Genomic DNA, 17,444 nt, shown 5'->3' on the forward strand with positions numbered 1-17,444 from the left:
AAAGTACAGCAGGGCATGCTCAAAAGCTGATCTCTAAATAGAATTCATGGCACATTACTAAGGTGCCATGACAGTCTCACCGTCAGGGTCTTTTCTGTTGAGTTTGTGTTTTTTACCAGGATGGTTACCTTGGCAATGACCCCATCATGGCATCAAAGCACTGCCATGGAACTGTTCCTGAGCTCGTCCTAAAAGCAGATGGAAGGTGACGGCAGCAAAGGGCTCAAGAAAAAAATTATGCCATGGAGCTTCAAGGAAAGAAAATGTAATGGCTGTATTTACAAAAAAAAATTTTTTTTTTTTCCTAATGGATTCTGACTTGAAAGGAAATATTTTATATAAGTGCAAGCAGGATACGGAAGGAAGAAAAAGAACCAGCCTTTGAAGAGCTTCTTGAATTGAATCTATTTCCAGCATATTATTTCACAAAACTTTCTATACTGTTTAGTGTATGCAAATATTAACTCATTTCATCCTCGTGATAACTCTATGAAGTGGGTAATACTTTTATGTCTAATTTATGGATGAGAAACCTGAGGCACGTAGCTTGCCTAATGTCACACAGCTTACAAGTGGTTAAAATGGGATTGGAACCCATGTAGTCAGGCTTTGTGTTCCGTGCTATTAACAACTATGCTATCCTGCTGTAGAAGACACCATACGTAATCTGGGAGAAGGTAAATAATGACAATAATAATCACCATCATCATCATAATCATTGGAAAAGGAGCTACCCTCACTTGAGCACTGACCATGTGCTAGGCACAGAAATCCTATGAGAAAAATCCCATCCCATTTTCAGTTGAACAAACTGAAGCTTAGAGAGGTAAGTAGCTTGTTTGAGGTCACAGGGATACACAGCGTGAGTGCTGGATCTGGAGCCCATGGTGGGGCAATGGAGAGAGACAGATGGTGGTGAGTACGACTGATGCTGTTTATCCACATAATTTTCCCAGCACTGGTCTAAATGAGGGACACAGATGATGAAAAGGAGAGGGTCTTGCCTCCATGACAGTTAGCTTTAATCTGGACACCCTTGGATTAGTCCTAAAAATAGCCCTGAATGTGACCAAGGAAGAGTTTTTTTTTTTTTTTTTTTTCCATGATTTACTTATCTCTCTAAAACATATGACTTTAATCTGTTAAAAGAAGCTGGGCTCAGGCAGGACAAGTGACCCATGTGGCAGAGGCAGGAGGATTAGCTCTTTGATTCGCATTTGTTTATCAAGGTCTAAAATTCTTTTCCAGACTTCATTTACATTCTAATCTCTGCAAGTGATTTAAAGGTGTCCTCTAGCATTTTTATTCTCCAATTCATGAGTCTAACTTTAGGGAAGAAAAATAAAATACAGCAGGAAACCTGTGATGCCAACGTGAGGACCAGAGAAATGCTAAACAGAAGATGTGACATTATTTTGTGGGTTAGGCAAAAATAAAATAAATAAATAAATAAATAAATAAATAAATAAATAAATAAATAACATACAGGTTAGCTTGAAAAAATATAAAAATAGCCAAACACATGCAAATAACATCTTTCACAGCCCACAGGCACAGAGAAATTTCTACAAATTCAGTCTTGGAAGACAGATGGCCTATAAATCCACACAAAGTCATTGCACAGGGGAGATGGGCAAACTGGACAATATGTCTGCCAGCTAGCATGGCCACCAGCCTCATTCTGTGGAGCCAAATGCCAATTAGGCAGGATCTGGCCGTCAAATGCTCAGATGTCACTGGGATTAGGTGGTTAAGAATCCATTCTTCATAATTCAATCCCCACTCTTCATGTCATGATACCAGAGCATGTTGGAATGCGACTGGTCCAATGGCTTAACACCTCCCAAATCACTTCCAAGCACAGCACAGAAAAGCTATTCCCTTGGTTCATGTTGCTGTAACCCTTGCATGACTTCTGCTAGGCCAGCTCAGAGAAAGTAAGTGCAGATGGCTTGACTATCCCATGGCTCACCGAAATCTGTTTGTCTGCTTTCAGAAGTCATCTATGAAAGGTCCCTTTTCCAAGAAACTTTGCTTGGGTACAAACTTTCCTATGACACTTGCCAACTAACTGCTTTTGTAGAGTATATGAACTTGGCTGGTTTCTTTATCTGTTTATTTTTCAACCCTGGAGTCCATGTTACAAATTCTTATTCCATCTCCATTGCAAATCTGTTCTATTGCCATAAGTATATAAAATTCAGGTCCACAATATTGTGTGACAATGTCCATGGAATGACCACATGCTCGTCTCAAAAGCCTCTGCAGATGAACCTCTCACCCAGCTGTCATGGCTTTCTGTGTCCCTGAAATTTCTCTTGCACTCAGTTGAACTTTTTGATATGGTTTGTGTGAAAGTTCTTAATGATAACACCTAACTTTGAGTTAACACTTTCCCTTTATCAAAGTGTTCTCACATCTGTGAGTTTATTTACTCCTCACTGTTCTGTTTGGTAAGTAAGACAAAGTTTTAGTATTTAACATGACAGATAAACAAACAAGCTCTGTCCCAATTAGATTAATCTACAGTCCTTTAAAATGGATGTGGCAAGGTAAGGACAGAATCCATATTAGAATCTTAATCTCTTTGTTTGTTTTTGTTTGTTTGTTTTACAGAACTGTATTGTATTTATTGAAAAAAAAAAATCCCTGAACAATTGGACCCACACAGTTCAAACCCGTGTCTTTCAAGGGTCAACTGTATGTATCTTCTTTACCCTAGAACCTTGAGCTCTTAAACACAGGCTTGGAGTCTTTACATCAGAGTTATGTAGGTACTGATATATTGTTAAGGATTAGAGGTTCTCAGAGGTGTGGGAACAGTTTGTTGCATTTATTAGTGCATTGTCATATTGCTCTAACAGAGGAGACCCTTTACAATGGTTCTTGACCATAAGGCAAAGGAGGCAAAATGTTCTAGATTCTTAACCAGAATGTTATGTTCCATGGTCAGACTCAACGTTGGCTTTCTAAGTGCCAGGACCAAACCTTACTTTCATTTATATCTCTTCCAGTGTCTAGCATAAAGGCAGACCCAGAATATGTGCTCACTAATGGTTTCTGATGAGCTCCTTGGAGGATATTATCTCTTAGTGCTTTAAATGTCTCAGCAGTCCTGAAATACAGCTTGAATGTCACTTTCCTCTTTGAAAGTCTTCCCTTCTTAAAGCAATTCCCAACACTCCCTAGAACCTTAATAAATAAGGTTCCCTTCCCTCCAAGATTCCCTACCACACAAAGGACACAACAGATACTGGGTAAATGAATTATTGTTTGTATTGTATTATTGTATTATAGTTATTTGTATATATCATTTCCCCTCCAAGTTATAGTCTCCTTAAGGGAGACTTTATCTTGATTTTGTTCCATTTCTTTGTAGTTCTTAAGCCAGGTGGGCAATATACATTTGTTAGATTAAAATGTCCATGCAATTAAGTCAAGTATGTGTCAGAATAAAGAAAAGAGTTCAAAAAAAAAAAAAGAAAAGAGTTCAGTGAGGATCAGGTACCTTGGAGGAGTTCTCTTTTGAGATGTGGAGGGGGCTGGAAGTGCCTGAGGATTAATGCTTCCTAAAAGCAGCTGCAGTGACTATGGTTGGGAAACTTCTAGAATTCACCCCCGGACTGAGCTCCAGTTATGCACATGGATAACTCACTTGTTTCACAACCTTATTAGCTGCCTTCCCTTCCTTATTCTCACTTTCTATTGGATCATCTCTCAAACTCTTTGCACTTGAATTCTCCCAGAGTTGGCTCCTGGGAGAACCCAAGCAAAGACAAATAGAGACATTAGTAAGAAGCATCTTTTTTATTTTCTACATGTAAGGTAGAGTGTTAGGTGAGAAGGTTGATTTTGTCCATCATCCTCAGTTAAGGCTTCATCTTAAAATAATGTTCTCTCTACTCTGTTTTGCTTTCACACTGGAGTCCTGGAGATCAGGGTGATTCAGAGCTAAGACAGAGTTCCTAGAATCTCTATAATGAATTAATGAAATTATTGGACATTCTCAGCTTCTGACATTATTTCACCTGTGGCTGTGGCACATTACTCAGCTGGTAAGTGTTAGGGTAAATGGTCCACATCTCACCTCATCTGGGTTCCTTGTAGACACGGTTTGTTTTCCCTGGAGTTGGTTCACTCTGCATTAGATCTCTCTCTCCCACTGATTTGGTGCAAGATCAACTATTAACCATAGTAGACTATGGGTATTGCAGATGTTGGGGGCCAAATGTGTGTGACATTGGGGCCTTTTTCCAGGACAGTGTACCTGCCAGGCTGTTCCTTTTTATTTTTTTATTTTTTTAAAGATTTTCTTTATTTGACAGAGAGAGACACAGCGAGAGAGGGAACACAAGCAGAGGGAGTGGGAGAAGGAGAAGCAGGCTTCCCGCTGAGCAGGGAGCCCGATGCGGGGCTCGATCCCAGAACCCTGGGATCATGGACCTGAGCTGAAGGCAGACGCTTAAGGACTGAGCCACCCAGGCGCCCCCAGGCTGTTCCTTTTAACTGAGACATAGTCCCCTGCTGAGAAAGGGAAATGTGTCATAGTCAACAACTGGTGATGTCATGTTCTGATGGGAGGTTACATCTGGGGAAAGTAGCCATTATTTGCTTTGTCCCGACAGTTCTCAGATGAAATGGCAAAGCACCTGGGGAAGGAACAGTCAGCTGAGGGAAAGAGGTTTTAACAAAACTCAGCAGTCTGGGGTGGATTCAGCTACGAAGCTCACTTCTCCACACCTTGGAACTGGCATTTGACTTACTCTTTTACTATTTATATTTTTCCTGACTGGTTGTTTTCTGAACAAAGGCCACTTCAGTTGTGAATGGACATGGCTGTGACTTTCTGGCTAGAGCTGTGCTTCTCGGCAGATACTGAGGTCACTGAAAGAAAGTCTGGAGGAGGAAAAAAAACCCAGGCCTCCTGGGCCAGACATATGCCTCTCCTCAAGCCTCTGCCTCCTGGGAAAAAGGAAATGCAATCAAGGAAGGGAAAAGGGAAGCAAGTTACCAAGTCAACTAATGAACAATGCACTCTCATAATGGCTATCTTGAAACAAGTTTTTTTTTTTTTTTCCCATTTTAGCCACTCTGAAATACAGAGAAGTCTATGAACATATGAAACACATAGTCAAGAGGAGCTTGGAATATACTCACAGATGATAATGTCATTCCTCTGTGACCTTCCACACAGGCTGGAAAGTCAATAGGTGGAGTTTAAATGGGATCTTAATCAATAAATACTAGAGTGGCTTTTCAGCCACTTTCCCAGTGTAGTAACTTAATTAAGGCATGAAAAGAACTGGCTACGTCATCCAGTTTGCATCTGCCTTTGTCTTTTGGGAAGAAAATCTATTTCATTTGAGTTGCCTTTGTACATTCATTTCAATTCTTTTATCTTCTTGTACTGCTACACATTCTCTATAAGAATATGTAAATGGATGCCATCTTAATTGCGGAGCAGATCTTTAAACCAGTCAATATGTCCTCCAGATGAGTGTTTTTTAAACTGAGCATCCTGAATCTCCTGGGGTTTTGCCATAAGTGCCTGCCGAGAATGAGGTGGAGAGGGAGTCAGCTACATGCCAGGGCCCCCCTCTCTTCAACCGAAAGCGTGCTTTAAAAGGTTTTTCCTACACATTGGCCTTTCCAATGAGACTTTCTTAGAAGAAACAAACACAAATAAAATAGGTTTGTTTCTTCTCAAGGACAGGTTTGAAAAATGACTTTTGTGAGTGCCAACTTCTAAAGAATTGATTTGTATCTCTTTTCTCAGTAAGTCCAGATGGAGGGCCCCAAGTGGGGGTCTGGAGTAAGAGGGAGGTCTGGGGCACAGAAAATATGGTCCCAGTCTTGATGTTGTCACTTCCTTAGCTGCCTCTTCTGAGAGTTTGGGCTAAATGGCTAGGTCCCTTGTAGACAGGAGAGCCCATGATTTGAGGCCATTGGCCAGGCTTTTGTGAATTGTAACAACAAAGACATTTATGTGATAGTTCAGAAAGGATGAGCCATGGGACTGCCTCTTCCCATGTTTTTTCTCTCAATGCTCACTTGTGATTCTGTTAGGGCCACTTATGAAAAGTGCTAATCTTAGTTTGCATTCTTTTAAAAGTAGGCTTTGAGACAAGGATTTGAGTGCCAGTAACTTGTTTGGGAAGCAACCCCAGGAAATAACAGTAGAGGAATACAGAAATGAGAAGGGAAGGAAAGGTGGCCTAGTAAAGGGAACATGATCAAGCAAGTTACAGTTGTGGGCAACTCTAGGGAAAGTCCTAGATTGTAGTGGAGCTGTTGACTGTGTTGGAACAATGAGTGCCAAGGGGCATGGGAAGAGCCCCTAGGTCTGCTAGTGTTGGTATCATCCCATTTTACAGCTGAGGAACCTGAAGCTCAGGGAAGTCATTTGCCTGAGGTTAACTGGCTTAACCATTAACACTTTTCCTCTTCCTTTAATTATAGCATGTTTGATTTCTCAAGGAAAAACAGCAGACATTAATAAAAATAATCATGTTTTTTTATAACTTCTACCTCCTAACCAGAAATGGTGCTGGGAAATTAATGATTTTTTTAAAAATCTACAGGGAAATTAAATGACGAAGTAAGTAGTAAAATTCCAGTGTAAATCTTCACATTTTTAACTATAACTCCATTTTAATAAAAATATTTATAAAAGAATTGAGTCAGAAACGAACATTTGTGCACACATAGGACTGGCCATATTTTTTCAGTCTTCATCATCAAATGATTCTAATTTCCTACTAATTGCAATAAGTTAAATAAGCCTCTCAGCCAAGAGACAGCAACATTCAGGAATGCCTTGGCCCAGTGCCGTGAATCACACTTCCAGATCCATAAATGATTTGAAATAATTTGGCATAAATACAAATGACCACTTTTCAACAGTGCAAGTCAACAAAGGTTTTGCAGGCAGCAATAAATACATGCAACCTTCCTATCATGAGCAACTTACTTAATTCTCCCAGCAACTCTCTCAGGGAATTTTTTTCAAAAAATGAGAAAATGAAGGGGTGGGATGGGTTAAGAGGTTAAATGGCTTCCTAAGGTGAAGTAAACAGTGGGGATGAATTGTTGATTTCTGACCCAGGTTTAGTGGGACCAGCTGTTTTTATCTGCCTGGGGAGGCCATTGTTGCTCCTTTTGGGAAGCACATCTGGACTTAATTTCAGGGGACCACCTCCCTGCCACTGTCAGTCTAAAACACGTGGTTTAGGTAGTGGTCTCCTCACTGGCTCTAGGGAGAATCATGTGACCTAAGTCTGTCCACTTATTACTTCTATTCTCCAGGCCACAATGATCCTCTTTCAGCAGTGGCCTTGCGTGACTTAAGCCAGGCTTGGGTCTCTGGTATTTTTGATGGAAATATGAGCAAAAATAATGTCAATATTGGAGCTGCTGGTGGCTTTCTTGTTACGTTAGGAGAGTCTGTCCAAGCCAGTATATTATACCCGGTACAGAGAAAATGATTGGAGATGAAGAAAGACAATTCTTGATGACATCATTTGAGCCCCTGGATATAGTCAGGCCTGAAATCATTAATACCTTGCAGTGTAAACCCTGACAGTGTTGTTGTTTTTAAATTTTATTTTTTGTAGTGCAAGTGCCTGACTTAAGCTCTGATTGCTGAGCATCCATTCCAAAAAGGCATCCACTTCAGAGACAACAGATGATTTAATTGCAACAAAGTGGGGAAGCTTTTGTACAACACACCTTTTAAAAATTTAAGAGGAAGAACTGATAAAAAAAAAGGAATATAGCTTGAAACATCTGCTATATCTTGAATAAACCCATTGCCAGCCACATGGCTAGATAGGAGCCAGGCCTCCTCCCCACACTGAGACTCCTTTGATTTGGAAAGTTTGGTTTACTTCAATAACTGGCCATTTGGGCCACTGGTCTTCTCTCTTCCTGCTCTTATGTTTTTATGTTTCACCAATAAAGAGTGATTCCATGAAACCCTAAACACGCACCCCTCAAAACCCTATAAAAACCGAACCCAGGGACGCCTGGTTAAGCGTCTGCCTTCAGCTCAGGTCATGATCCCAGGGTCCTGGGATCGAGTCCCGCACCGGGCTCCCTGCTCGGCGGGGAGTCTGCTTCTCCCTCTGCCTCTGCCTCTCTCTCTCTATCTCTCATGAATAAATAAATAAAATCTTAAAAAAAAAAAAAAAAAAACAGAACCCAGGCTTGTGAGCGTGTTCCCTTTCTCTTTCTCTCTCTACAAGTGACCTCGCTGTGTGACCCCAGGTGCGCTGAGTAGTTTCCAGGTCTTATAAGTAATAAACATCTATTTTTTTCCAAGTTACATGGTGGTTGATGAAGGGCATCTTGCAATCATAATAAGAACCACAAGGGTCGGTCTAACAACATTGGTTATTGGTAAGCTGAGACCAACACAAAACACTCCCTGACTTTTTGCTCATATGCACCAATACATTTCTTTCTGTGCTTCAGTTTGAGTTACGCTTCTGTCCTTTTTCTACTGAAGGAGTATCACCTAATAGTACAGTTGGCAAGACTCTCAAGTCCAGTGCTGTCTCTAGCACACTCTGTGTCTTGCCATTGACAGTAATGGTATAATATAGTTCAATTGTATAAGTATTTAAAATATAGATCTTGAAAAAGCAATAGGCTTTTCTACTGATGTAATGATTAGCATAGGTCTATTTGAAGCAAAAATGCTTGCTATACCTCAACTTCTATTTGCTTTGCTTAAAACCAAAACAATTTGCTATTGTATTTTGAGTTCAACTATTTATTAATTCATTGAGTACTGATCAAATACTAAAAGAGATGATACAGTTTCATCTTGATGATTTAATTGCAACAAAGTGGGGAAGCTTTTGTACAACACACCTTTTAAAAATTTAAGAGGAAGAACTGATAAAAAAAAAAAGGAATATAGCTTGAAACATCTGCTAATATCATAATCTGCTATATTAATTCAATTGCTTAACAAATCCTCATGAACACCTGCTCTTCACAGAAAAATAAAAATGTGATCAGACTCAAATGTCTTCTCTGGGTTTGGTTTTTTAAGAATGAATTTTGGCCTTCTTTTTCAGACAGAAGAGTTCAATCTAATCTGTAGTCTGTTAACTAAGGCATCAATTTATTCTTTTTCATGCTAATTTTACTCATTGCCTTCCTTCTCAAAGGTGTAAGTGATTAAAAAAACCAAACAAACTCTGTTTGGGAGACATTAGTCTTCAAACTGACATTCAGGACCCTTTGGTTTGGAAGAGGCCGGGGTCATTGTGTATTCCTGTGTTAAATATGGTTTAGCATTATGCATTTTTCCCAGTGCAAACAACATGATGGACCAAAGTATTTTGCAATGTGTGATTTTTCAATCATAAAAATAAATCAAACTCCATTGAGAATAGTATTTTCTGCAACAAGATTTAAACTTTTTCTTTATGGAGCCCAAATGTGCACATTTGGCCCTTACACTGCACAGAAACCCTGTGATTATTTATAACCGATACATACAGCTTCAGAAACAGAAATTCCAGCATGGAAATGTGGCCAACCTGCCGATGACAGCAGGCCCACAAAGCATCAAAGTCTATCATCCCTTCTGGATTTTCATTTCACACATCTATGTTTAGTTGACTAACCTATGGTCAGTTTAAGCATTTAGGCGTTTGGCCATATTGAAAATTTTTCATTTAATTTTAGATTACCCCCTATGTAAAAATTATGTAAAGTGCATATGAAAACTAAACATTAGCATATGGCAACTTTGTGTAAAGTTTGTTTAACACCTACTTTAAAAAATAAGTTTCTTGATATCAGAGGATTTAGCTATATTATTATATATATACATTATGGATGTATCTTATTCTTAGCATTTTATAACAGAGGCAATATGGAAGTGTCTTTTTCAGATAACTGAAATTGAATTCGTGGGTCAATATAACCCAATGCTTTGCACACTTGAGGAACTAGTCAAAATGAAAGTAGCAGAAAAAATTATGTAATATACTGATTTCTATCTTATTTATTCTAAGTATATTTATTAATATAAGAATATTACACTGTAAAATACTTATTATATCCTAGTAATAGCCTACTTATTTCATTTTGTATTTATTAATCAAAATGTATTAACTAGTTGGCTGAAAGTTAAAAACTGTTTTCTCAAAGAGCACCTTGGTATGAGACTTCAGGTAAGTGATTTGACCTCAAAATTTTGGTTTGCTTCTTTACAAAATGATAATGTACATTTTGAAAGTCACATAATGAATGAAAGTTAATTTCCTTGCAAATCCATACCATTTGTCATATTGAAATTAAAGAATACTTTCTTAAATTGTACTTTGTTTGATTTTACTTGTAGTTATAATTAGAGAAGATACAAAAGAGAGTTTTTGAAAAAATCCTAAAGTCAAACATCAAATGTGAACAGCAAAACCAAATTCAAAAACTGATTTTCATCTTTGGATAAAAAAATTATTAAAACTCATAATTACTAGCAAATTGAGGTTTAACCCAGCAATTTCTTAGTCCTACAAAGAAAGATTTCAAAATCGTTATCCTTTTGACAATGAAATAACAGTCAACACAATAAAACACTTTTCTTTAGTATCTTTGCTCACATAAACAGACCCAAAGCAGCAAACAAAATGACTCTCAAGTTCATTTTCTTTCAAGAGTTTTTGGGTTAAGAAATGAAATCTGTGATTTAAAAAAAATCACATCAGGGCCAACATGGAGGCTTATCATCAATATCATATTAAGTTGTAGAAAAATAAATAAAATTGGTATTTTATTTATTTATTTAATTTTTTAAAAGATTCTATTTATTTATTTGAGAGAGAGAGAGAGCGAGAGAGAGCAAGCGAGAGAGCACAAGTCAAAGGGAAAGGCAGAGGGAGAAGCAGACTCCCCACTGAGCAGGGAGCCTGATGTCAGACCCCAGGACTCTGGGATCATGACCTGAACCGAAGGCAGATGCTAAACTGACTGAGCCACCCAGGCGCCCCTGAAATTGGTATTCTAAACGTACCTGAAATTTGTGTGCCTGCTGTGATTATGAAATTCATACCTAGTATATCTATAAGATGGCATTAAATAAATTTGCAAATGCTAAGAGATATCATCTTAATTTCCATTAGAATCAAAATGGGTTCTGCCAGGGTTATAGAGTGTTACAATAATGTATCACAAATTTCTCTCTTTGTATCCTCTACTGCCTTCAGGTGGTCAGAGTATGATGGATGGAGGTGTCATATTCCGGCTTAGGCATGGACCGTCCACAGTGTGGCGTGAAAAGTGGAGGGAGGGGCAAAGTTTAGGCTCTGAAGTGCCTCACTGGTTTCACAAAAGCTATTTGTTTCCTTTGAGTCATGGACTGTTTTTAGAGGTCTTGTTGGATTTGTTATAACACTGTTAGTTATTTGTGGTGAAGTTCAGATTTCAAGTTGCCCCAGTAAAATCTGCAAGGAGTTACTCCCTGCATAACCCTAAGGAGAAATACCATCTCCGTGGCGCTGGGAATGGAAGGGTGTCAGGGGGGTGGGCCTGACAATGCCAACACACACCATTGGGTCGTCCATTTCCTTTGACTGACCTCATCTCCACGGCAGCAATAAGGATGATGATGACAACAAAGGCAAAGCCCTTGACCATGAAAATGAATAAAATCCAAAAAATTTCATCTGTAAATTTCCAACTAAAAACATGTATGATAAAGTTAATGGTAATATTTTACTTTTATACTTGATAGATTCATTTTTTTTTTTCATTTAGACGACTGGTTCCAGAATAAATACAATGGGTTAAAAGATGTGTTAATCTACTTTTATGATAACCATACTTATAAATGATGATGAGCTTGCTAGAGCTATTTCTGTTACTTATGACCTGCCTGCATATTAACACACAATTTATTTTTTCTTAATGATTGGTTAGTTGCACTTTATTTTCCTCCCTGTGCAATATCTAGGCAATTTACAATAACATCAGTGATAAGACACCAGTTTTCTCAATGAAGATATTTCACTCCAAGTGAGACATGGTCTTTAGTAAAGAGGAAGCTGAAGAGCCAATTCAGGGATGTGATGCCACGTATGATTGAAAACTTCTAGCAAGTAAATCATCATGATCTTATTTTGGCAATTCATTTCTCCAGAATCAAAAACGTAAATTTCCTAATAACTTCCAGGCAACTGAGAGCTGTCTTTCTGTTATTAGTTTTTAGACTAATAATATTTTCTAGAAACACTGATTTTTTTTTTTTACATATAAAAGGCCAAATTTTATATTTTCCCAAGTGGAAAAATTCATCAATAGTGTAAACTAGAATAAAATAAGGATCTAATGGATTAAATACTCTCTTTGGTTTTAGAGATTTAGAAAAAGTTGTGGGTCATTTTACAGAACTTCTAGAAACAGAGACAAAAAGGCAAACTTTACATCTTCCCTTTTTTTTGAGAGAGAGAGAGAGAATCTCAAGCAGGCTTAATACCCAGCATGGAGCCCAACATGGGGCTTGATCCCACAACCCTGAGATCATGACCTGAGCCAAAATCAAGAAGAGTTGGACGCTTAACTGACTGAGCCACCCAGTTGCCCCCAAAAAGGCAACTTTTAAGATAGGGAATTTCCTGTATGAGAAATATGCATTCAGTCACTGGGTAAATTTAAGAGAAAACAAATGATTAGACATTTAAAAAAAAATGTTATATGCATACACACACATAACAACAACAACAACAAAATCACATGCCGAAGTCTAACTGAACCACTAGTGATTTAAGACAGAAAGGAAAGCAGGCATACAAATGTGGGAAATAGACCTAAACAATCCTTGATGTCGATACTTACCAGGGGGTGACCCATTCACAATTAGAAACCATAGCTTCCCTACAGTGTGGGGCAAAGTGGACTGACCTTTTTTGGCGAGGCTACTGTTGGGTTCATACTTCTCAATCAATACTTGGACTTGTTCCTGTTTTAAAGGTGGGTAAAGGATTTCATTTAGCCGGGGATCTCGCTGCTTAAGGTTGATAAAGTCCATCATCTGATCGACGGTAAGGTATGGTTTGCTTTTGGCACCACTAAAACCAATTAAAAACCAGAAATTAGAATATTTGTCCACCAAGTCTCATTCATATATTTGCATTTAACTACAGAGAAACAATATTGCCACACCTGGTAAGTGCATGCTAGATATCTGGACATTCCTATCTTATCCTGAAAACATGTGTTACCCCATCACAGTTGCTGCATTCTATGGGATGCAAATATCTTTTGCAATCCCTGCCACTAAATCCCAATGCCCTTGAAGTATACCAGATGCATAAGAGAATCCACAGTAGGAAAACTTCGCATCTTGTGTGTAAAGATGCACCACTCTCAATTGAACACAGACGTATAGGTTGTTTTTGATTATGACACTAACCTTCTGGTTTAGTCATCAAATTCCCATATCCCACTTAATCATTTAGAGATGTATTCATTACTCATTACCAAAAAAAAGTAAACAACCTGGGTACATTTTTCTTTTCATTAAAGTTATGCTTCAGCAAAAATCTGTAAGTCTTCAACATAGTGTGATCCAAGCTTCCCGTTTCAAGCCTGACAACCCAAAAACAAGTTCAATGGTACAATTACTGCTGATGCTCAATACATTGTTGATAGCAATGAGCATCACAAAGTGGGTATATCCAGTGTCATTCTTAGCACTGTTGGCCTGTCTTCCACATAAAAAATCCTTATTTTGTTGATATATTTTGGATTGATTTTCTGTCATCATGTAGATTTCAGTGAACTAGGAAAGGTGAATTGCTACTGCCCTGCATTTGCCCTGGTGTTTTGGTTTGTTTCTTTTCTTTTTCTCATTCTTTTTTTTTTTTTTTTCCAAAGGAATGTCTATATATTTTCTAAAATAAAAGCAAATGACTTTCAGCTGGGAGGGTTCTTAGCAATCCAGAGTTTCCATTTCACTAATGCGTGTCCGAGACATAACCTGACTGGTCCCCTGGTCAGAGTTCTTCCTGCATCTTGCATGAGTCTACCTCCATGGACCCAAGATGCTCTACTCTAGCCATAATCTTCAAACCACACAGAGCCCCCCGGGGATACTAAAACACCAACACCCAGCAACAAATCATAGCAAACATCCACTCATTAAAAGCAGTGGTTGAACCTCACGGGTAGGAATGTTGATGGTCTCCAACAAATGACACAGAAGCATTGTTGTCATTCACAGTGCCCAAAGAGTTCTGTCTCCCTCTATTGCTCAAAATCCTGCCAGAGCCACCCCGAGCACCCCTGCAAGCTGAAAAAGAGTGGGTTAAAATGCTGTGTTGTTCTCTTACAATTCGGAAAAGATGTTATCAATTTCAGGTCGAGGGCAAAGGTTGTTCAGGAAAACTCTGTACACTTCTGGAGTGAAATCTTCTTGAGGTATTGAATCGTTCTGGGAAATAAAGCAACAGGGTCAGTGAAATGTCTTTTTCTTTCCCTAGCTTACCCCCTCTCCTTTTCATGTCTCTCTCTCCCTTCCTCTTTCTCCAGGAGGTCAGGGTAAACATTCAGAAAACATCTATGAGGCCAGCTGTAGAGTTCATTTGGACACTGGCTTTGAGGAATCAAAAGCCGTACTTTCTGTTGCTTTTTCATTATCATTTAAGCTTAAGAGTTTTCTGCGTCTAAAGGGATGTTAAAGCGGTTTTTAAAGTATATTTACTAAGTAAGTTAGACCTAGCAAAACCAGGGTCTGTATAGCAGATTTCTTTTAGGTTGTTTTTTTCTTTTTTAGTCTTAATCTTTTTAAACAGTCGTTATAAAATACACATACCATAAAATTGACCATTTTAACGATTTTTCAGTGTACAGTGGCATGAAGAATTTTCACATTATTTATGTGCTATTTAGCAGATGTTTGAATGATTTTTTTAAAAGAGCAAAGGACCTGGAAATAGACATTTCAAAATGAAAACATAAATTCAAATTTTGTATCCTTTTTTTTTTTTTTTTTTTTCCCAAACAATGTTCCTTGTGGGTTAAGTAATCTGATAAATTGTAGAACAGTTTTTGTAAGTAGGACAGCACTAGTCATTATTTCTCACTGATTCCTCTTGGTCTTACTGTTTGGGAAGCAAGTCATTGATATAAAAAGTCATTTCTGTGACTTATTTTTCTGTTTAGTCGGGCTGCCATGGAAACCGGAAGCATGTATTCAAGCCTTTGTTAACAGGAAAGACATTCTTCATGCTGTTTTCCTATTTCAGGTATGTGTTTATATAATTATTTTTATTTTCAAGCCCTTAAACAAACAAACAAAAAAACCCTTCCTTTTACCATATGCATATGTTTTGAAAGGTACTTTTATAGAAATACCTAAAATTGTTCTCTGAAATTGTATCCTGCCTGCTAACAGATAAGAGAAATTAACTCACCACTTGGCAAACAGCAGGAGTCTCATATTTGTGGAATGAATGAATAAAATAATATTTCCTTTACTAAATCCATTTATAGAGCAGGACTAAAGTCTATTTTGCAAAACAGAATTTTGAGATAACCAAACAACACGTGTAGCACTATACATAGCAGGGTCCATTACCTAGCAGTGGTCCAATGTAGGATCATTATACATGGGTCTTACTAAGCTTTTATTTTTTTCTCTCTTCTTGTGTTAGTTTAAAACCTCTTCTTCCTGAACTGGGTTTTGTCTTCCATTCTGGGCTACTGTTACATTTCACTGGTGTGGTATTTCAACACTCTAATTGTATTGTGCTCCCAGTTGTATGGTTCTGTTTCTTGCTAACACGCAGAACTACACAAGCTAGGACCTGTGTGTTGCTTGTTAACTTCTAGATCTCCAGTGTGTAACATACAGTAAGTCCACAATAAATATTTACGAAATAAATAAATGTAATTTATGAGAAAGGTGGAAGTTGATAGGACAGAATTCCCATAGGATATCAGATTCAACTGAAGTCATTTATATAAGATTCCATATACATAATTTCATAGAACAGTATGCTTTCCTAAAACTCTGTTGGTTATTTACCAGCTGTGAATTAGGACTTCTTATTAAAGAGGAAAAATTAATGAGATAATCTAAATAAACACAATATTATTTTCATTGCCAGTTAGATGTTAGCACATAGAAAATAAACCACTTCAATACAGCTGATTTTCTTTGTCTCATTTTTCTTTGCCCAACTTGACTGATGAGGCTATCCTAAAGCCTTTGGGGTCAGTGTAGGAAAATAGGAGAAGAAATATCTTTGGAGACATGAGTTAAAATGAGCATCATTGAAAGCTGAACTTAAAGGGTATAGGGGAGGTATTTGTGGAAAATCTATTGACAAGTCCTAATTCCTTACATCTTAAACAAGGCTGAAATTCACAAATCTCATTTAAATATTTTCATTTCCTGGATCTCATGATTTGGTGAAGTGGATGGAACAGATTCATTGTATCCTATCTGAGCAGGAGGAAACCCCCAATCCAACACTCTAAAGATCATACTCAATGTTCAAATACTCTTCTGTAATCCTTTCTGACCACACTAGCTAAAGATGGCACAGTCTTCTTTTGTGCTCAGAATCGGCATTTATATACTTTTATTATAACATCTATTACACAGTTCCCCCCATATTTTTTATATTTCTGATTTTCTACTAGACTGTGAGTTTTTGAGTGAAGTGACTATCTCTTCTTAAATTCCTTTGTGTCACAAACATGCTGCCAGGCATATAATAGTGACCCAATCAACGTCTGCTGGTGAACCCAGGACATGGGACCTGACCTAAGGTTTTTTGTCTTATAGTCTAAGACTTGGCTCACCACATCATGCTTCCAATACAAAACAGATCATCGGTGATTATTTGTTGCTATTGTTATCAGAAATTTTTGTAGGGACAATTAAGAAGGGTATTATAGTCTGAATTGGGCTCATTTATTCCAGAAACTGCAAAGTATTGGCAAACTTTAAAAATGAAGTTACTTCAATTCCATGCTTGGATACAAAGAATCCCAAAAGGGAAAAGATTCTTTTAAAATTTGATGGTAGTACCAATGGCATTTGTATTTCCAGATTCCATAGACCTAGTTATGACATATCCATATGCTAAATTAAAAATAAGAAAGAGAAAAAAACCCCACATATATGCAAATGAAAAATACTCAGAGGAAAATAATTAAGATTTACTGAGCACTTACTGTGTGCCAGATATGCGGAGCTTTACTTACATGTTTTCATTTGATCCCTTGTCAACTTTATGTGGTTGTGATCCTTTTCAGATGCAAACACTAGGGACATGGCAGCTTATAAAACTTGTCTAAGGTCCCAAGTGTTTGTGTATGGAGCTGCTATGGCTTTGAATCTAGGTTGTTTGATTCCATTACTCACACATAATCCAACAAACTAAATGTTCACATCAACTTATTCTCAGTATTTTTGTTCT

The 17,444-nt window shown here is 37.8% G+C and overlaps 1 protein-coding gene across 8 annotated transcripts in view; it reads right to left on the reverse strand.

Moving 5' to 3' along the window:
• Positions 1-17,444, reverse strand: part of PLCB1 (phospholipase C beta 1) — a 683,394-nt gene that overhangs the window by 197,421 nt on the left and 468,529 nt on the right. For all 8 annotated transcript variants that reach the window (XM_064572834.1, XM_045885403.2, XM_064572835.1 and 5 more), the window contains 2 exons: positions 14,346-14,446; positions 12,916-13,082 (listed from right to left, as the gene is read on the reverse strand). In XM_064572834.1, the coding sequence (XP_064428904.1) occupies positions 12,916-13,082; positions 14,346-14,446 (268 nt within the window). The remainder of the gene's footprint in view (positions 1-12,915; positions 13,083-14,345; positions 14,447-17,444) is intronic.

This window comes from Mirounga angustirostris, unplaced genomic scaffold (genome assembly GCF_029215605.1).
Source record: "Mirounga angustirostris isolate CCGP_5_RB_7025 unplaced genomic scaffold, mMirAng1.0.hap1 SCAF_10, whole genome shotgun sequence".
In the NCBI taxonomy this organism is placed as follows: Eukaryota; Metazoa; Chordata; class Mammalia; order Carnivora; family Phocidae; genus Mirounga; species Mirounga angustirostris.